The sequence below is a fragment of the Cygnus olor genome, chromosome 7, assembly GCF_009769625.2.
Source record: "Cygnus olor isolate bCygOlo1 chromosome 7, bCygOlo1.pri.v2, whole genome shotgun sequence".
Classification (NCBI taxonomy): domain Eukaryota; kingdom Metazoa; phylum Chordata; class Aves; order Anseriformes; family Anatidae; genus Cygnus; species Cygnus olor.
The window spans coordinates 7,462,000-7,484,883 of NC_049175.1; the positions used below are offsets into that span (position 1 = coordinate 7,462,000).

The 22,884-nt window shown below is 36.8% G+C and overlaps 1 protein-coding gene across 12 annotated transcripts in view; it reads right to left on the reverse strand.

The window, feature by feature from the left end:
- Window positions 1-22,884, reverse strand: part of LDB3 (LIM domain binding 3) — a 121,687-nt gene that overhangs the window by 54,095 nt on the left and 44,708 nt on the right. For 10 of the 12 annotated variants that reach the window (XM_040563354.1, XM_040563365.1, XM_040563356.1 and 7 more), the window contains 2 exons: window positions 17,372-17,447; window positions 9,083-9,489 (listed from right to left, as the gene is read on the reverse strand). In XM_040563354.1, the coding sequence (XP_040419288.1) occupies window positions 9,083-9,489; window positions 17,372-17,447 (483 nt within the window). Of the gene's footprint in view, window positions 1-502; window positions 707-4,318; window positions 4,342-9,082; window positions 9,490-17,371; window positions 17,448-22,884 lie in introns of all 12 variants that reach the window. The other 2 variants (XM_040563362.1, XM_040563366.1) reach the window with 1 other exon arrangement.

Below are 22,884 nucleotides of genomic sequence, written 5' to 3' on the forward strand. Positions count from 1 at the left end.
CCAAAGGATACCAAAGCATATGCATAAGACATATGCATATGTACAATACGTAATCTAGGGATAGGGATAATACAGAACATTCTGTTCTGAATAATAAAACAGTAGACAGTACTAAATAAATACGTCACATTCTTTATGTATCAATCAAAATCCCACCCCCTTCTTTTTTTGAACTATGCACATTAATACAGTGGTTATTACAAAGCACGGTCATGATAAGTGTAAAGTCATCTAACTTCATATATAGTGCACTAAATGTATTTTGGTGGGGTTTACCATTTCTAGGAAGAATACTAAAAATAATTGTTACATTTTCTAATTATCCACCCTTTTAACTTCAAAATAATAAAATGCTTTCAAGCACTATCTAGAACTGATTTGTATTTTTCATGGATAAGATACTCCAGAAAAAAGAGTCAAGGAAGAGCTGTTGTCATGCACATAGGGGTTATCAGGTGTATCATGCAGAGGAAGAACATTTCACACAAAGAAATAATCTTACCCAGCAAATTCTCCACCTTGGGCTTGTGCCTGGCCTGCAATTGCATCCATGATAGCATCTTGGGAATACATGCTGATCGGAGTGTTATACTGGGCATGAATTATAGTAGCCTTGCCGCCTAGGCCTTTCACCTCAATGGGTTTGTGTGTAGACAGGGCAGAGTCCTTCAGGACATTGGGGTTGAAACGCTCCGTGAACTCCGTACTGGGTTATGCAAGAGTGAGGTTCAAAAGGGAAGGGAGGGAAGAAAGGAGAAAGGTGTGATAGTTAAGTGGGAGAAAAAGCACCAAGAGAGGAGTGTGCATGCATACTCACGGCATCTCACCACAAAAGCTTCTGTTCAGAGAATAAGAGACAACATACTAACAAGTAACAGCTCAAAGCTGGCTGTGCTCATGGATGGCATTTTTGTGTTGGCTCACAAACGTGCTAACAGAAAAAAAGGTGAGTTGTCACTTTAAAAAAAAAATCCCTATTTGTATTATTTACAGATATTAAAATTATATTCTTACATGAATATATAAAGTGTATACACACATATATACATGCACACCTGTATATATCCATACCCACGGATGCATGTAGGTACTTCAGAGAATTCCCAGTGAAGGGTCTTACAAAGTGCTAGGAAGTGCAATGGGGTGAACAGATGTCAGCTTCGCTATTATTTAGGTTACGGTGTTTTTTGTCTGCATGATTAATCATAGTGAAATTTAGTACTCAAAGCTTTTAATGTTCAAAGCTCTCTTTGCAGAATCTAAATTAATCTGCACAAAATCTGCAGATGGCCAAAGTGTTGCTGTAACATGATAAATGCTCAGTCTCAAATCAAAATACCTCACGCTGCAATCAATGGGACAATTGCAGTTGGAGGGTGTAGCCATCCTAGCCCATCCTGGGCTTCATTTACAAGGAAGGGCATTTATTTGAGAAATTGAACCATAAGCAAGATAACTGGAGTTCCCATAGCAATAGTCAGTTCAATGTCAGACTTCCACCAAATTGCACCTGGGTTCCTTGTACCACCTAGCTGTATATTGTCACAGTCCTAGAGTGAGGACTGAGGATTGTCTGGAGTTTTAATGAAACATCTAGAGCTCAGCTGTCAGTCACTGAAGTAACCACTCTTCTCTAACCTGTGGGAGATAAGATTAATATCCCGTGTGCTGTTCTTATCTTGCCAACAGCAGGAGGATGACAGCAGTATAGATTCTGGATGCTCACCAGAACTGAGCAAAATAGAGTCCATCCTTTGAGAAACACAGGTATGTCACAAAGGTTTCATTTTGAACTGAGCCAAAAGCTAGAAGTGGATATATTCCACCCCCTGCCATCCCATCCCATCCCCCCCCAAATCTTATTTTTAAGATTATTTATTTTTAAATTAGTCATATGTTTATAATTTATAAATAAATTTATATTTATATATTTATATATATTTTTATATAAACACACACATTTATAGTTTATATTATATATTTATATATATTTATATGTTAATATTACTATATTTTTAACATTATTTATTTTTAAATCAAGTTTCATTTTCAGTTTAAAACCACTAGATCATAAGTTTATCAGCCAATATTAAGTTTTGCTGAATTTCCTCCTGTGACTGAACAATATCAGCTCTGGTAGTGGAACAAGAGTGTTCCTGTCTGTCATGGGTTAGCCACAGGGGGTGTTTGAGTGTTAAATCTGAACCATCAACTCTGCATGGAGGAAAATGGAAAATCAAGTAAAGCTGGCAGCCATCTGGCTTAGTTTTCCAGTGATTATGAAAGGTGACGTGCCACCCCTGAATCCAGCCAGAGGACTCCGTTATGCTTTCAGCTTTTTTAGTGGTGGGATGCCCTGGTTGAAGATGGGCTGTAGGAGAGATACGATTACACACGACTCAAAACTACTTGATAGAACATTAACAGCAACATGCTCAAGAAACAGAAACATACATACACACATGCTGTATTACAGCCATAGCTTTTAATTACACACACCACTGTAAGGGAGGGAAACGGGAAGCTGCATTATGCTTGCAGTGCAAAGTGAAAATCATCTTTTTACAAAGACATTTTCACATTTAAAATGTCCCTTCATTAGCTATTTTCAACTATGACAATATTATTATTATTAAAAAAATCATCTGTTGAAATGTGATGTGCAGAGATGTGCAAGCTGTTATACTCTTGACCTTCCAGCATGCACATGCCTTACTCTAACAGTGGTCTTTTCTTTGTAATACCCTCATCAATCACCTGATCTTTAGGAACACAAAGGTCCTTGAAATCTGGAATTCAGTGTTCTCTTTTCCACACACTATTAGACGTATTGAAGAGATTCTAAACCCAAGATCTGAGAAGATTATGAATGAAAAGACAGAGGTTGAATTTGCCACTTCTAAAGAATAATGCTCAAAACAATTGGTTTCCACAATCAATTACATAAATAAAAGCTACTAACCTTAGAACAGCCTAAGCTTTCCTAACAACAATAGTCATAGTGATTTAGCCTTTGACTCATGGCATTTAAACAGTTTCAGTGATGCCTTCCAATAGTTTTAATCATATTACACATACCAAGGCAAAACTTTCACTGAAGTCAACAAGATTCCCATAAAAGCAATAGAAAAAGGTACAGATTTTCAGCTGCAGAGCTTTCGTTATAACCCTGGAAGTAAACAGAAGGCATGAATACTTGTAAGGGATGCTGTGCTCCAGGACAAAGTGGCAGAAGTAAGATCCTACAGACAGCCGGAGCAAATGTGCAAAGTGAACGGGATTTTTCTGCTAAGCTGGAAAAGGACTATTGATGATACGGAAAAATGAATGCCAAAGAAAGTAAGATAGTAACACCCCTATAATGTGACTTCTGCTTTCCAATACAATTGTAACAATAATTATCAATGTAAATTGGCAAGAACTTCATTTGTCCAAAGGAGCTATATCATATGCAGGACATCACTCTCACACCTCATAAAATCAACTGAGAATGCCAGACCAGTGTACATTATATGCATTAAATATTATTTCAGCTTTATGTCTTCTGCTGCTTCTAACCTTCTCTTTTCAGTTTGACATTTAACCAAGACCATTATTTATTTTAAGCTGAATTTAGCCCAGACTCTTCAGCAATTTCTTGACAACACTCAGTTCAGAGACATAAGCAGTAATTTAGAGAGAACCCTCTGCCCTTATCCTAGGAAACTAAAGATCAGAGCTGAGGACTCTGTGAACTTCCCTAAATAAAGCAGATCAATTACAACTTCAAATCAGTGGTGTCTTATTATTTGGGGAACATTTTTACTCAGGTCAATTACTTTTTAGATCTTTTCAATATCAGTATCTAGTACAAACCTAAATGTGAATTTTAGTGGAGTGGGCCTTCAGAAATTAACTTAATACTTACGATAAAATATACATCACTAATAACACATCAAAAAAGGCTTTGATCAGGCCCCCCAAATCCTGAAGGCATGAAGATTCTTTAAAAAGTTAGGAGGAATCCAATCCTGACTGTAGAGATGAAAAAATCTGGAAGTATTTATAAGAACTGAGCAAACACAGATGCTAACTCCATTTTGCTGTATTAGAACATCACCACGAAATGGCAAACACATCATGTGCTTAGAACATAGCACCACTGGACAGCAGTGGCAGCATATGACACTTGCCATAACAATAAGATTATTTAAAAAAAAAAACAATACTTGTAAGCAAAACACAGCAGGAACACAAGGGATCATGCTACCCCAGAAAGCAAATCTTCACACATAGAGCGTAACACGAATACTTGGCACTGTATAGAAGCGATACTAACTTGGAAGTGGTGTTGGTTATAACCTAAAAGAAGAGAAAGAGAACAAACAACATCAAAAACAACTAACAGAAAATAGCAATAGTTTTTAGAGTGCAAAGGGCAAAAGGTATTTACAGAAGCTTACTAAAGCTTTATTTTCGGACCATCTACAAATAAGAACAAAAAGCAAATGCATGTCTGAGAACCCCAACATGATTAAAAAAGGAAAAAATGCAGGGATTATAGTTTATCCACTAGGACTTAGCAAGGTACCATGGCATTTTGGCTGACCCTTGATTTTATTGCTGTGCATCCCTGAATGTGCTATTGTCAAAGTCTATGGTAGAAAAAAGAAAAAAAAATATTGGCTGAGTATATCCTCATCTGACAATACCAAATGAGCTGCAGAAATTATCCTCTTCCCTCAGATACTAAATATTCAGGGGTGAAGTTTGTTCTCACGCCATCCTCAGAATTGCTATTGCAAGATTGACTTTTTTGTCTTTTACTTGCTGGAAAATACCCAAAGAACGTTCTAAGTCTAAACCTAAAGAATATGCCTTTATATTTAACAACCTCTTGGCTTAAATTAAACTGCACCTACATTATGCCAACAGTGGTGTAAGCCAATTAATTTCTGCATAGTCATTCCTAATTTTCTGCACATGAAACGAAGAGAGATTCCATGCATTCTGTTTTTCTAATTTGGCTATCCAAATCTGAACGTTTTATTCCATGTGTTACGTACACAGTATGAAAAAAAATATGGTCATCCTATATTCTGCTTCACTCCATAAACAAGAAGAGACTCTGATTTGCATGGTCATTCCAAAGGAACACAATACCAGGCTCAAAACGTAGGCCTTATGCAGGCCAAAGCTTGCAGCAATGAAGATAGCATGCTCAGACGGTAATATTATATTATATTATTGGCAAATAACTCTTTCTTTTGGATGGAAAAATAGCTTTAACAGGCTGCAATATTTTTTCCCTTAGTTTCTTCAAAACTTAGATAACCAGTTTTTTGCTCTTATTCCTGAATGAAGAGTAATTTATCATAGGTTGAGCAAAATAAAAAGGAAGAGAGTCCAGCATCAGTTAATAAACATTTCTTCCTATTTAGCTGCACAGAATGCTGTTGACAGAACCGGGCACTAAACCTTCCAAATTGCTGCTGTAACATGGCTGGATCTGGAGTGGATCTGGGATTGATACAAAACACTGGACAGCAATATTAGAGTGACATTCAAACTGGATTTCTCTCTTTCTGCTTTTGTCTTTGGGAACCTTTGATATACTGCCTTTTTTTTTTTTTTTTATATATACACACAGTCCTTTTGCAATTGGCTCATCCTGCTGCATTTTTCATGAGCGAAAAATACTCTAATGAGACAAAGCTGCAGTAAAGGATTTGCACTTCTGCATTTCCATGGAAAAGCAATCACAGATCACTGTCTACAATTACTGTTCTACAGCCTCTCAGATTCAAGAATATTCTTCTAACTTCATAAACCCTATGTTAAGCCAAATATATCAGTCTGTTACAGGAACCAGTAGAGCTATATTAGGAACAAACTGCAGCCTGTAAGCACCTCAATGATCCTATATCCATTTTAGGTACCTACAGGACAGCTGGACACTCATTTACAATGAAACATGGTGTAACAGTATCATTTTCTGAAGTGGACTCTGATGGCTGCTTTAATCCTCTAATCCAGGTCTCTGCCTTGCAGGTACAGTTACACTTCAAAGGCAGAACTGTGGGATCCTTAAGACAGGCCATAATGACAGGAACCACTTATTTGCATGTAAAAATATGTCTATAGATAAAAAATCATTACGTCCACACACTAGGAACAGCTCAACAGCCACGTTATCTCAGGAAAGATTTTTTTAGACGTGAAGTCGTTACTAGTTTCCTTCAAAATGAGTAAAGCTTTCCTTCTCTTTATGTTCAGTGTGCAATGAAAAAAACCTCTCCAGTTCAGAGCCACACACTATTTTAGCTTAATTCTAAATACAGACACGCATGAAACACCCAACTTGTTGCTCACAGAGGTCACGCAGTAAGAAGCCAGTAACCCAAGCCACCTGGCACGTACACGCGGGGCAGGTATTTACTGCCCTTGACCTACAATGTGAAAAATAACTTAGGCTGGAATGAAAAAGAACCACATGTTAGAACCTATGACTCACTCTTCATATTTATTAATGCTCCCCTTTCCAGAGCTTTCAGCACATAAAGTTCCACACTTTTAACAAGCCACCTCTGTATTTTCCACCCTGGCTCAGGATGGTAAAATCTTTATGTAAGAGTGTATCAGAGAAACACATGCTTTGTTATTCTTCAAAGCTCAAGGAAATAGTCTCAAGATTAATTTTAGTTTACTGATAGGATTTTCCAAAGGGTTTAGCTAAGCCTCTGACAGCAATTCGCACAATTAAGCTTAAAAGATTTGATGAAAACAACAGCAAATTGAAATACAAAATACATGTTTAGATCTACCCCCAAACTTGAATTTTTTTGGAGATTTTACTATACTGGTAAGTGGATGTTCATGAATGCATAATAACTTCAAGTTTTAAAGCTCCATAATTTAATAATCTTTGTCTCATCCAAAACAACAAAGTCCAGAGCTGATTTTGCAGGTCTTACAGTGCTCTCCCTGTGTGCTTGTTCATATATGAGATCAAGACTATCATGGATGATATGAAGTCCCAAGATAGTCGCACATTCCATGTTACTATCTGCAGAGCAGTAAGAAAGATGCCTCTCACTTCATGGGCAACACTCCAGTGGAAGCAGGAATGAAAGATTTAATGAACTCTTTTTTTTTTTTTTTTTTTTTTGCATGTAAACAGAGATTCAGAATGCTCTAAAGCTCAGAGGAATTACTTGAGAAGACACATGTACTTAATAGCTCTTGGCTCTTCCATCTTTTCAGTTTGCTCCTGAGCTGCAGGATAAAGGCTGATTTAACAGAACATATAGATAATTTTTCATATATTTTATTTGCTCATTATTCATGTTTAAAATATAGACTGTTTATCACTGCTACGGACATTACAGGCAGTTAGTCAGCAAATTGACTCAAATTTTGCTCAAACTCAGAAAAAAATCTCAGATGGTTGTTCCAAGGTACAACCTTCCTTTGTTATTCAGTGTATTGCCACGGGTGGGCACTAACAGAGAGCTTTAATTATATTTGGCTGTGAATGCACACATAAAAAGGAGACAAAGTGTGGAAAAGCAACAGAGTGAAGAAAGTGAAATGTTTCCTGCAGCTACACTTCTTTTCTACCCCAATAGTCACAGTCATTATATTACGTAGCCCTATTGCAATGCTCTCTGGCATCAAAAATGTGGTTCACGTTGACTCCAGTGAGTGGTAAATGCAGCTGTGTTGTAATTTTAATAATAGAGAAATACTCAGAATGCTGAGCCATCCAAAATACAGTCCCTTCACACTCACCCCTTGTGGATGTTAAGAAGGTATGTGAAGATAGTGGGAGAAAGACAGTGAGATATACTCCCAGGAAACTTTGTGTATTGAAATAAGACAAGAATTGGTTGTCCTGAAAAAAAATGTAAATGAGGAAAGGAGCATTTTGAGGTTTATTTTGCTGATCTTGCTTATTAATTTAAACTATTTTCCTTTAAACAAGAAAGGCCTTTCTTAATTATCCAGTATGAGAAAAGAGTATAGGATTTCTTCAGATAAGTTAATTAGGATTTGAAATGCTGACTGCTCAAGAGAGTTGTGATGAATTATCTAGATTGCATGAATCATCTAAAGCATGTGTATGTGATCTTTTATAGGAATTAAATATCCTTTGCAACAACTTAAAACCCTTAGTTTTACTCTTAGAAAGAGCTTCTGTAATCAGATATAAAGTACTTGAAAATATGCATTTATTATCACACCTTGAATGGATTGTCTGATTTTTTTCCTCATGTAACCAAGTCCCTAGTGTTGAAATTACACTTCTTCCCATATTCATAATAAGAAACTTCTCTTCATTTTTAAACACAAATAAACAAATTTGAGATTTGTTTGCAAATTAATACATGAAGGCAGAAAAAGTTGGAAAACTTGTTTAATATAGCTCTTTCTCATGTACTGTAGCCCAAGCTGCTTACTTTACACACCTACCAATAAAACAGTCTGCAATACACTAACACACTGAAAACCTTGACAGTGTGGGATCAAAGGCAGCATCTGCAGATTTTACCTTCTTAACATACAAGTTAAGAACAAAGCTGTGAGATCAGATGTGAGACAGATGATGTTCAAACCAGAGGATTCAGCAAATTGCGATTTTGACTCATTTTGCATAGGAAAGCCAATACATTAAGGAATTATAGCAAGACACTGCAGTACACTAGGATGTCAGATGCTGGTCAAAGCAATTTCTCCTTTATAGCAGCTTCTATAATGGCTGGTATGGATACTAGACTCTACAAGACTGCGTGCATTAGTTTAAAATAGAAAATGCCAAAACTCTGAGGTGATTACTTCAGTCATAGTTCTTCCTCATGCTCTGGTGATTATTGCCAATCCATATTGCAATTCAGATACCAAAGACCAAGAGTTATTCTGCAACTGTACTGTGTATATATTGTGGGGGGTACTATGCAATTTAAAGATTGTTCCAGACCTTAATCACAATTACAAGACAAATGTTCAATAGGGTAGGTACTAGTACATTCATTTTTCAGCAGAATCATACTTGAATATTATTATGAACTTATTTAAATATTAAATATTTTACCATGTTACCTACCCTCTAGGAAGTCCACCTTCTGAAGCCCTTCGTCTGAGACTTAATTTATGCATCTCAGCCATTTCCCTTAGAGTCTCTGCTGAGTAAAGGCCAATAGGGTTGTTATACTGCCTTGCAGGGCTCAACTGGTGTACAGGACTATTGCCATCAGCCAAGGCAGGGCTTAGTTTTGAACCTAGATTACTCTTTGCAGGTGAAATGTCAGGAGTCACAGACTGAGAGGACATGGAAGATCTAACTGTGGTAGTCTTTAAGTAGGAAGAGCTATTTGAAAAGCTGATCTCTTGCTTGTTGAGGCAGCCTGAAAATGTTCCATTGGTTGCTAAAACACTACCCATAGGCCCAGTCGCCGTGTTAGTTAGAGGACTGAAGGTTGTTCTGTTGTCATTGATTTCCCAAGCAGGTTCCTGTAGTAGCAAACATGCAGGCCAAGAAGAGAAAAAAAAGAAAAGAGCAATCATAGAACACATGCAAAAAATAACACATCTGCAATTATTGCTTTTTAAACATATCAATAAACTCGCAATAAATAGATTAAGGGCCAAAGCATTCAACCTTTCAGGAAAGATTTTAAATGAAGAATCTCACTGTTTCAAAATAAAGGAAGCAAAACATACTCAGGCATTTTTATTGCTTTTTAGTTCAAATCAACAAACGAAAGCTTATCATTAAAAAAGCATTTACTACTAGTCAACCTCATAGCAATAACTGCATACGAAGACAACACCGTCCATTAAGTTCTAGGATAATTAAGAAATCTTAGAAGATGTCTTGAGGTCAGAATTATTTGAAATAATATACAGACACAAGAGTCAATCTCGTTATTATAAAAATACAATTATTCTATTTTTCATAAGTACACTTGAAGTTATTGAAGCCCACACGTTGCATTGCTTTCACAGGCTCTCATTCATGCTAATTAGGCCATGCAGCATGGTTAGCAAATAGACCAACTGGACTCGAGAACAAGTATCTGCTCAATGGACAGGAATAGTCTATTCTGATCATTTCCGCATGATTCCCACTTGAAGAAATGTGTGCATGAGTATATAAATGAAGGTTGTATGATCCTACAGCTATGTCCCAGATAGTATTTCTAACTAGGGCAGCAGGATGTATTGTTTTAGTCAAAGTCACAGCTCTCCTGACAACAGCTATACCCATAGAAGTATGGTGCTGTGCTGTGCTGGTGCTCAAATTAGAATCATACTAACAAGAACTCATCCTGGAAAAAGGCAGTACCATGCTTCATTTTCATAAATGATTTGCTATTGATGGAACTCTGTGAAACTAAAGTAAAAGGTACTATCAAAAAAGAAAAATACTGCTTTTCTCACAACACAATATAGGAAACAGCAATTGTCAAAAAACAAACAAAAAAAACAACCAAAAGCTGAACGTCAATTAATAAATACAGCTCATTCTTTCAGTTTTGAGGAAGTTACATGTAAAAATTCTGTGCTCATGTTGGCTAAAACATCCTATCCCTGATTCTGCCCTTCAGTTCAAGCTTATTCTGGAGTAGCACTATTGAAGTCACTGGGACTGGAGAGCACTTAGCACTTCACAGGAAGCACTGAGTACACTTTGGGTTAAATCACCTCTTTTCCTTCCATCTACTGGCAGTGTAGTGACCGCAGTTCTGTACTTTTTAGAAGGCTGCCTACCTGCAGTATGGACAATTTTATCAAAGAAGATACAAACTTCTCTTTCAGGTGGGCATTTTCTACCTTTCCTCTCAGTTCCCTTATTCATATTTTTAAAAAACTAAAATAAATTACAGTTGAAGAACATTAGTTATGGTTGGATATGGATTTTTTTTTTTTTTTTAACTATTCTGCTTGTCAGCCTTTGTCCTGATAATACCTAACTCTGCGGTTTCCTTTTTTTTTTTTTTATTTGAGCAAAGCTGTTTCCATACGTGCACTATATTAATCTTTAAACATGTCTGTTCAGCAATTCAGGCTCTCTACATGCAATGTCTTGGAAAATATTTTGGCAATTGTTTTTTGGGAGGTTGCTTCACACAATGTGAAGGAACAATTAGCATAATCAATTATGAAACTGCCTAATCTAGGGTACGATGCAAAAATTTTTCATGTTTAAATAAGAAAAAAAAAATCGATCTACAGCTGAAGTACCCAACAAAATATTTGAATGCCTGGCAATTTATAGATTTCTCTAGAGCCCATAATATTGATTTGTAGTTTATCTCAGAAACTTAACGTCCTGGCTCCAGCCTGATTTGGGCTACATGTGTCTTGCTAAAGGAGGAGGATCACTTTCCCCTCTCCCTCTGAACCTAGGACACACTGCAGCTGTAGCTGGTACCCAGATACCTGCCTGCTCCCAGTTAAGAGGCCCACCAGTAACGCTGCCAGCAGGCTGCAGTCCAGCCTGGGGGGACAGGAACAAGGAGGGGACACTGCTCTGCAGAAGGGATGGAGCTCACAACCTGCTCTCAGTGAAAGCCAGAACACCAGCAGGTGTGGGCCTGCAGGGATATTTTGCCTGGCACTGCTTTGATTGCCATATTTAATACCCTACATGCACTTCCCCCAGCCTTTTATGAATCACAGGCCCGAGAATAATTTGGCCTCTGATTTTCTGCTTCTGCTACTATTGGTTACCATTAACATCATTTACTGATTTTCATTTTAAGGTTCACTAGAAAGATAAATATTTTATATTCTCCTCGTGGATTTTTCTATATTACATATTTAAGTTCAGGGGTTTAAGGAGTTTAGGGGAAAAAAATCAAGATAATATGACTTACCTAACTATAATTCATTGCAAAAAGCAAACAAACAAACAAACACACACCCAACAAAATTAAAGGTCTGGAGGATAAAATTAATCATAGCATTAATACATTTAAGACATTTTGATTCAAACATGTAAGCCAGATAAAATGAACTGGGAACATTTTTTCATGGCAATAAACAGGAAGAGATTTTAGCTGGCAATAACAGCTGCCCGAGGCTGTTGAAATAAATAACCATAGAAGTGTTTTTCAGACTATTCTTTTTTTAAATAAATAAATAAAATTGAATTACATACTTCAGCCATTACACCCTGATGTTGAAAAGATCAACCAACCAACCTTAAGCGGCCTACTGCAAGTTTCCAAGTATCGATAAATAAGCAGAAAGCACAGATTCTCTCTAAAAATGTTTTTAAAAAGGGGCACATGCACAAGGATGTGTTCATAAATTAAGTCACCACTTGTGCAAATTACTTTTACTTGCTAGCAAAGGGGAAAAAATAAACATTAAAAACAAAACAAAACAATATGGAGGCAAGGAAGAAGAAACAGGATATAACAGAGCTATATTAGTTTGTAACCTTGAAAACTCTTTTATCTGAATTTACTGTGGGTTTCCTTTCTAAACCATGTAATAAAGGGACATGCAAAGAGTTCTAATTATACAGTATCAGTGTTAACTACTAATGAGAGTAAAGACATATTTCCTCAATCAAAATGCATTTTTGTAATTTTGTGTTACTGGACATTAACAGTAAGCAAAGGGAAAATTATAGGTCAGCCGTAAGAAATGACAGTTGATGTTGCCAGTTGACAGTTGCCAAGCTTTATGACATGAACGAGCTTTGGTTTTACTCCTCAAACAATTTCCAGCTGGAATACTAGCACACTAGTAGCCCAATGGTAGAAGTCCTAGGAACCCAGCAGTGCCAGGTTAGCAGCATCCTCCATTTTGCATTAATACTCATGGTAGTTTCAATGTAGGTGTTTTCCCTTTATCTGGAGAGAAAGGAGTGGAACAGAAAGCTGCCGTTTAATTTCTGCAGAAGAATTACTGCCCAATAATCAGTTCATTTAGCTCTTTCCTGTGATTTACAAAGTATCTCTCATTCAGTTTATTCTTGGGATGATATTTTAGAATAAACTTTTTTATTTTTTCCCTTTCAGTTCAGTTGCAAAAACAGATCAATGCAGCAAAAGGATTTCTGAAATGTGAAGGTCACATTTCTAATACTGAGCAGCAGCGTAGCCACTGGCACGACATCTCATGAAACTCAGCAATAGTAACAAGCACTCTCTTGCTGCCCAGCTTTCTCATCCCATTCTGTCTCATAGTCTCTGTGGCTGGAAAAGCAAGCTAACATTTCCACTTGTGCCAGTCTGATGCTACTCTTCAGCCGACCAGAAGAGGAGGCTCTGACACTGAGCAATGGGCTTCTTCCCTGAAGCAGGATGCTGTGATCTTGCAGCAAACCCTTACACTACGTGGGGAAAACTGGGTTTTGATTTCCCAGTGTAATGTCAGTGACTAAGCTTGAACTGACAAACGTAGAGGAGTCTCAAACTTTTGGGAATACAAGGAAGCTATGAATCAGCTCAATTTCCATACTGCAATATTTTATTCTTTTCCTTATAAATATTTAATTTATAAGAAAGGTAAATGCTCCTTCTTACATATGGGAAAAATGAGAAACAAATTTATATAGGAAGATACTTTACCAGTTTTTTGGGTCTTCATTTGACAGACCAAGTTCTATTTGTCTGTTCCTACGACCATACAGCCTTTCAAAAACTACTCCACCTTTTTGCACTTCTGGGAGAGCAATTTTAAAACTCTTTGGCGACAGTAATGAACTTGACCTCCCAGCATGCCCAAGAAGAAGCTAAATGTTACCTTAAGCTTTTTACAGAAAAGAAAATAGAGGCACAATGGCATTAAGTGACTCTGCTCAAAGACACCCAACAAACAGCTTTTGGCTCAGCCTGTTCTTCCATACTATGCTTTGCTAAAGAAGTCAGTCATCTCTTCATCTATTTTCTCTTAGCCACACAGGTTTCCAATTTTGTCATGAAACAAGTCCTAAGCATTATGAGATCCTTAATGGGACTCCGGAGTAAGTGTGCTTGGAAGTGTAGTTATATTATCAAAATTAAAGAGGCTGTCTAAATACTTTTACACAAAGAGGCAAGTGTTAAAGATACGTGTTTAGCCTTCAAGCTTCAGCTCAAACATGTTGAACTGCACTGAGGTGAATCCTCACCTGTATTACGTCCCCCTGAACAGCTGCAAGAATTCACTGACTGTTGATGACTTAGTCTCAAGTCTGTGGATTCATGCTTATTCTTGCTATTTGAATGCTTTCAGCCTTAGTTATGCCCTCCTCCCAGCTATGCCTCATCTGTGCAAAATATCTGACCTCAACTCATCCTAAAACAAAATTGTTGCATGTTTGATTTTAGAGAAGGAAATGGTGAAATTGCAAATCAGTCAAACTCTTATTTCTAATAATAGTTCTACAGCACAGCTGATGCCATACTTAGGGTTGCAGAACCTGTATCATCCATAACATGGATCAGGTCAAGAAAGTAAGGAGAAAATGTATGTTACTTGGGGAACATAGACAAATTTCTATCATGCTGAAGAACTCAGGATTTTCTTAAACCTTCCTCACATCTTTTTAAAAGAAGAAATACATGCTTGAAAATTAGTGGAAGCTAGAGTCAGATCAGCAATAATGTGCAAAAGAATTCATGTCTTATACTAAGACACTAAACTTGCAGATGCAGATTCTTTAGCTAACATTGCCATGCCTTAACCTTGACCCAGAGAGAGGCAAGAAAAACTTCCCTTGATGTTCAAGGACAGCACTACCATGAACATTTTGTAAGGCAGTTTTTTTGCTATTTTGGAAATGCAATTGAACTCACTTCATGTGAACCATCAGTCTAAACACTGTCAGGCAGTGATATGGAGGAGACAGCTTCTTGCCTATGTGTCAAAGAATTCTTCATTTCTACAGTGATAACCACTGATATAAATAATAAAGGGACAAGCAAGGAACCTTGATTTTCCGGTATATTTATATATATTTAATATTTTTATATTTATATATATTTAACATACGTTATTTCAACATCCCCATACAGCTCTTTGCATGACTGAAGACTTTTTATTCTGGATTTTGAGACCTCTTTTCCAATGGTTCATTCCCTTTCAAACCACCCTCAGAGAAGTCTTCCACTTTCTACACTCAGCATTACCTTGATTACTTTCTAACAGTTAAAATTACTGTTGTCTACCTCGGTTTTTCTATTATTCAGATACATGCCTTAGCCCAAGAAGACATAAAGCTGGCTTTCACAATTCCTGTTTTTATATCTGGTCAGGAGTTTCTGTACTCCAAAACATAAATGTCACTCCTGGCCTGCTACTGGTGCCCCACTCCAGCACTCCACTGCTGCCTGTTCCCCTAGGCCAAGGACCCTACCTAAAAAAAATGTCTGAATACTGTTAGAAAACCTGTTCCTCACCATACCTTCAGTTAGAAGCTACCTTCTCCCACAGACAGGTCCTTGTAAATCTTTTTTCCAGCTGCAACTACTGCCTGTAGCCCATTCAGAATAGGCTACCTTCAACATCCCCTATAAACCTTTCCTAAGCACCGACACAGAATGCTCAAGTGTAAGACAACACACTTTTGAAAAAGGACCAAGTCCTTTGATTCTCATATCACTCCGAAGGATTAAAATAGAAAATGTGAAGTGACCTTTTACTTTATATCTTTTATGTCAAAGGCATTTTTAGGACTTTTAAAGAACTACAGTGTGTGAAGTTAACTCTTCTGTAGGGTAGTTAGTTACAGGAGAAAATAGTTTTGTGTGGTAAACAGCTTTGAATGTCTATGGCAGTAATTTTAAAATTAACACCTGCCAGGGAAGAAGCGCACCTAATATAGAGCCAATAAAAATCTGATGCATCTTTATACAGGCTTTTATGTACCTGTGGTGGATGGAAGTAGTCAAATCTGTCATACCTGCACAGGTGTGATTGAGGGTCTCAAATGATAGTTGTCAGTCTTGTGTTGGTGAATAACTCTGAAGAGAGATGTGTACTTGCTGCCTTGAATATTAACAGCATTCTGTGTAGTTCTTAAGGAAAATAAGTACTCTCTCCCTCTTCCTGCACTTCCACTGCTGGTGCAGTGGAACACCAGTACAACTAAAAGAATGATCCTTTTTCTTCTAGGAATTTATGTTTGGTGACTTACAATAACTTTCTCCCAGAGTGTATTTACAAAATCACGACATAAGCAGAAACAACTCTGAGGAAGATAAATTATTGATTTCTCTTTCCCTTGCCAAAAAGTTTGCAAGATCCAGAGTGAAATAACATTATTTCTGTCTCAACTAATAAATAGCCATTCAGGTTCATTTCAAACTTGGCAAAATAAAATTGAATCAAATTATTCTCCCCAAGTTCATTCTCTGCTAGTTTGAATGTGTCTGCAGCAGTTAACATGGATGATGTTTACCTTCTGAGCTCTGAATTTGGAAAGCATGGCATTTATTAAAAAAAAATCCTTAAAAATTATCTACGGAAATCAGAACTGCTAAAAACTGAAGATCACCTAGTTCCCCATGTATTTTAATTTTAAGTGCTTCTTAGTTATGTTACAAGGTTGGGATGAAACTGCCACTTACAGAATGGGTAAAATTACAGCAATGGGGATTTTACCTCCTCTCCATTTATCTAATTAAGTCTATCAGCAATACAAGCATCCTCCCCAGTGCTTTAGCCTAAGGATGTACACCATCTTTCAGACACCCTTACTTCTCAGTGCCTCCAAAATATAGATGATGAGTTGCCAGGTACAGTCAACGAATGATGTTTGTTTTAACATGAAAATTTAAATTATGGAAGATAACCAACTTTGACAACAGAAACCAAGCCATCCGTTTTCTCTGTCACTTGCTGTTATTCACTAAATTGACTTACCTTCTCTTTTATTTCAATGCTTATTTAATAATACAACAAGAATGCAATATGCAAGTCTTCAAATGCCCTAATATGTCCCCTTTCCAAACCACTGCCTTTTCAGTTGCAGTCAGGATTTAGTTACACTGAGGCACAGTCTAATGGGCTTTTCCTGAAGAATAAACAAAAATAAGCGTATATTTTGAGAACTTTTGGTAGATTCTAGTAGTCTAGATGAAAGCAAAATCAAGAAGACAACAGATTCCAGCTGCTTGATTAGACCAAATTGTGTCAGAGGATAGCAAGATGCTTTGGTTCTGCTAATCAGAAAATAGCAAAGTACAAATTCACAAGTACACTGCATTATAGGCAGTTTTGCTACCTGTGCATTCATTCCATGTTTACTTATCTGGGAGGGGCAAAATCTATTTTCTGTAGTAGGTTTACCTTTACCCATTTTTTTTTAATTTTTTTTTTAACCTTTACCCATTTACCTTTACTATGGTAGATAAAAATGTTAACTTTGGATGAGTAGAAATGTGTTACATACCTTCTGGTGGGGAATTACAGCTCTGGGAGAGTCAATTTTGGGTGCTGTGGTTGAAACTGGCACTGGACGTTTAGATCTGGGGATCAAAAAAAAACATTAATCATGACTCCTAATTTTTGGATAAAATTTTACATTTCATGCAAAAATGTTGCTTCATCTGGAGTGAAAGCTAGGCAAAGCTTAGATTTTTTCTAGTGATCACACTGCTTTTCCTACATTCTCATTTGCAAAAGTCTTCGATGTGAGAAATAAATAAAGTTTGATATATTTTCTCTGAATGATGAAAAGTTAGCAGTTACAGAAGCAGCCTCTGACTTGGAAGATCATCCATTTTCCTCTACCTTGTGACGAACTGAATTTTTATAGATGCCAATCAGCCACAACAAGAGATAAATTCAGGTTTGGGCAATGCTCTGGAAAATGGGACGTAGAAGTCTTAAAATGCAAAAACTAAACTTTGATTCTGAGGCATCTCAAGATCAAGTCCCCAAGAGATTATTATTTAATACCTTAAACTATGTAGCAATTAGCATACTTCAAACTCCTGTACAGGGAGAAACATGAGCTTCATATTAGAGAATACATAGTTTCAGCAGGAGTAGATCACTAGCTAGTTAACTGCACTCCAAATGCCCACCTTTCACCTGCGTATGATAAATATATGTACATGATAATTTAAAAAAACAGAGATAATCCTTATTAAAATGATTGCAAAACACACTATTCGCCCTTTCACTGAAACATAACAAAGAAAGTCAATAAAGCACAGTGACAAATGTTAAGTGAAGTACTTTAGGATGCCCAGGTAAGTGAAGACCTATTTGTGGAGGTTTTGTGAGAACCTGTGCAGCACTGAATAACCCTCTGAAATCCTCCCAGAAAACATGGGAGCACAAGAGAAAATGAAATGAAAAACGTACAAATAATCAAAGGAATTGGAATTACACAACTACTACCCTGTTGCCAACCAACAGATCAGTATGCCTGGAATTCTTATCGATAAAGTTACATTTCAAAATTAGGATAGAGGAACAAAAATGAAATTAATATACTTAAAAGCACACAAAACTGTTACTCAGGCAGAAGTGATTAAGACAATTGGAACTGTTCACTTTAGAGAGGAAATGAGTAAGGGAAGACGTTACAGGGGCGTAGAAAATAATGAATGATAGAAAAAGGGGAATAAAGCTGTGCTCCTGGATATTAAGTGAAATTGAAAAGACAACACATGTACAATTGATAAAGGCAAACATTGTTTCCTAGAGTACTTGATTAACCTGAGGTGAAACTCATTGTTACAAGACAACATTGAGACAATGAGAATAGTAGGATGTCAGAATGGGTTAGACAGATAAACTTAACAAAAACTGCAGAAGATGCTTTAGGTTCAGTAAAACTTAGTAGCCATCCAGATTCTCAGTTTTCATGGCATAACTTAGATCGACAGTGGGAGACATTCCAGGCTAGCTTCATTCCTTCCTTACAGAGGGCTATATTGCACTTTCCTCTGAAATACCTAACAGTGGCACCTATCAGAGAAAGAAAACTGAGCTAGATAAAAGCTGGGCTTATCCATTGTGGCAATTCCTGCATTAATACCTAGCTTCATGTTGAGCTGTGTATATGGCTTTAGTTGACATACATAAAATACCCATGTAAGCAGAAACAAACCAACCAATGCTAGGAAAAATGAGATAATAATCCATAAAGAAATTGGAAAATTTTTTTATAGAAGAGATGGAAATTACGCTAGTTTTGAGAGTTGAAGTCAAAGACAATATCCTAATTTGAAAATGAACAATCTGAGGAGACAATGAAAACCGGTATTTTGGTAAACAATAGGCAATTAACCTATGAATTTCACTGGCATACTGTATTCCTGAAACAAGAGGCTAGAAAAGGCACTAATGCTGATATTCACAGTATTCACAGTTGGACTATATCATAGTATACTTCCTAAAAAATTAATTATATGAGAAATATATACCTTCAAGTTTCAAGAACAAAAGCTAACCACTAACTGCCTAGAACAAACTTTCCTCAGGCGTGTTACTAACTAATTTTCCTTCAGGAGTGACGCTCCTCCGTTCCTCCAACCATTTTAGCTTAAAAAGAGAAAAAATAAATCATTTATGTGACATGCACACTTACCATGAAAGATAGCCAAATCAGAGAATGGAAAATATATATATATATATATATATATATATATATATATATATATATATCAGCTGCGGCCCAGAACAAAGAGTTGCTGAAAACTGACAGCAACAATTTATGGATAGGCAAAGATTTAGGAAGAGATTCTGATCCTCCTTCCATTGCTGTCATTTCTCAGTAAACCCAGGTATTTCTGTGAAGTTGTTGACGGGGACCTGGGCATAATCAAAACTAGAGCCAGGCACAGCAGACACTAAGTGTCCTTTTTGCTTTGTCCAGTGATTACGATTTTCAGTGCTAAAGTTGCTCAGCAACTTAAAAAATTTTTGTCACTTAGAGCGATATAGCAAACATATACTGCATGTTTGATGCCAAACTGGAAAATATTCGTATTGCAGCAAAGGGATTTATTTACCAAACTACTCCATCACTTCTGTTGTTTATTGTCTATTTTTCTCAGTCATTACCTGACCACAGAAGATGTTGTATATCTTTCAAATATTACTGATAATGTACCTCTGTCATTCACAGTGCTATCCGCCTACGATTTACATTTCACATTGACTTGGAGATTTCAAGATTTTACTTGAAATCAAGGAGGTTCCTACATCTCTTTGCCCTGGATGTTTGTAGCTGTGATATTTAAAAACAGAATGATGAGGGTTGCTGGATTTAAGCACAGGTTTTCACCAGAGAAAAGGGCAGAAGAGGTGAAATCAATTTGTGGAATGAGAAACTTATGACCTTATAAAGTGATTGTTTACATAAGAGCTATTATTCCTGAGAGAAACATCTGCAAATTCAGGACATTTTTTTCTTCCCCCTTTTGCTAGATTAATCTAATCCTGCAGCAACACTTCTAACTTACATTTTTGCTTTCCAGGTCCTGAAGGTGCTGCTGTACAAAAGCAAACCTAGGTTTACATTTTAATCCACTGATTGCAAAATTATTTTATTCCAAACACTCAGGGAATGTACTTGCTTAGTAGGGCTGTGAGGAGGATGAAAGTCCAAATTTCACAAATGGTTGTGATAGTTACAGATCTGATGTTGAAATGTTCAATAAAGAGAGTTTTTTCCAGTCAAAGCAATTAATTTGACATCAACTTTCATGCACTCTGTTCTATATTTTCAAAGTTAAAAATGGAAATAAAAAGCTCGTTTCAATATAAAACCCCCCAGCCTTAAAAGATGAACAAATGAATCATTCTGGCTTTTTTGGAATTCCTTCTCCCACAGTACTGGTCCTCTTCCTTAACGAAATTCAAAAGCAAGATGGATCTAGTTTTGCAAAGCAGTTCCATTTTGATGTAACTGCTGATAAAACTGTCAAAATTTCTACTTGTTCCCACCTACGCAAATACATCTTTAATTGAAGAGCACTTGACTTCAATCCTGATATTTTTGCACTTGCAGCAAAGGTTCATTAGGAGTCAACTGCATTAAGAAGAGCTGCCTGCCTAAGAAGGGCTACGAGAGAGTTCTGTAACGCAGGAACACTTTAACCCTTCCTCAGGGGAGCATAGTACCATACTTGCAGAGAGGTGACATGATCTAAGAGATAGCAGCTCTTTTTCATTTGCACATGACTTCTTTTATATTTTACAACTTTACCAGTCAGCATCTCATCTTCACTTTTTGAATTCTCAGGACAGCTAAAATCAACATTTATTTTCTTACAGTAAGCTCTTGCTTTAATTTCGTTGCATGTGAGCACTCGCTCTTTGAGCATCTTAACAATTGTATCACAATGTCTCAGGCACTGAAAAATGGAAAAAAGATCAAGTCCACAGAAAGGTAATAAAACAGATTAAATTAGGGTTAGAAATACTTAGAAAACATTTTACCTACTTTACTTTTAATTAAATTGAGTAATTATGGAGTGGGTCAGTACACAGTGGGATGCAGAATATAGTTTACAGAGTTGGGGTTCTGATACATATTTGTTTTAATGCAATAATATTTATATTAATTAAAATTTGAAAAGAAAAAGTAAAAAGGCCAGACTAAATGTTCTTCGTGGTCATCAATTTGACATGTCCATCTTCAGCCAAACAGTGAATTACATTGCCAAACACAGAAGCTTCTTATTGTTTCTAAGCCTTGCAAAGAAAATATTGTGTCTTGTTTTTAAGTTCTCTAAGCGCTGCTTGGGACATCAGTAAAACAGCCTCAGAAACTTCAAAGAGAATCACAAAAAAAAAAACAAAAAAACCCTGAGCATTTCACAATACTTCAAATATCACTGTGATCACTGTGGGGCTAGGACAAGGCATGGTTTTCCCTTATCGGGATATCATCTGTGCCTGCAATAAAATTGATAAATACTTCCATCAGCAGTTTTGCTCTCTCTATTTCAATGGTGAACACAAATATTAGTATTTGGATGGATGACTGATTTGTTAATTATTTCCCTGCACTGCGCTGCACTTGGATGGATTGTAGGACTGGCAATTATGCTTTCCAAGTCTAATGCTCATACCCATAGCAATATGTGAAAAAAAAAATAAAAAAAGCCTTATTCATAAATGTGACCAGCCTGAAGGGAAGCAGCTATCCAAATGTCTGTGAAAGAGAATTTGTTTGCAAGTATGTAATACCTGACTCCCATATAAGGGATCCGAGCAAAGGCTAGATGTGCATGTTGTGGGAAAGGGAGGGAGAAAGAGAGAAACCTTGGAGAGTTTTGTGGAAGGAAGGAATGGAAGAGAACAGGAGAAGAAGTATGTATGAAGCTGTGATTTTAGAAAAGGAGTATGCATCTAAAAATGTTGGAGAAGCAATCAAATAATATCCCCTTCTTTTCTCTTTGACTCCTCCTGTCACACTGCATAGTGCCTGCTCCATCTTTTTTACCCTCCCCCTCCTTCCTGCTAGACAAAATCTCTTCACTCCAACTCCTGCACAATCTGCCCTCGAGCCTGTTCCCTCCGAGTGGAGTGCCTGGCTACTAATGCCCCCATCACCTCTTAGTTGACTTGACATCAGCCCTCAGATTCCTCCACCCCAGCAGCAACTGTGGGCAGAATTTAGATTGCCAAGCTACAGAGAAGGGTTTTACAGAATCAAAACTGAGAGACTGAAATAGAATCAAAATAATCAGAGAGTTCAGAGCTTAATCGTCTATAACCTCACTTGAAATCCCTGAGTTCAGCATAGTTTTTATTATTCATGATTACATGGTTGTATTTATTATTTCTAATTACTGCCAGATGCTAAAAAATCTAATTAAGGTAAACAAGAAAATAATAAAATAATTTGTTAGTAGAAGAGAAGGACAAGGCATTTGGGTTATGGAAAGATCTAATAATGGAGAGCAGAGAGTTACAAAAAGCAGGAGAGGCGCTGTCTTT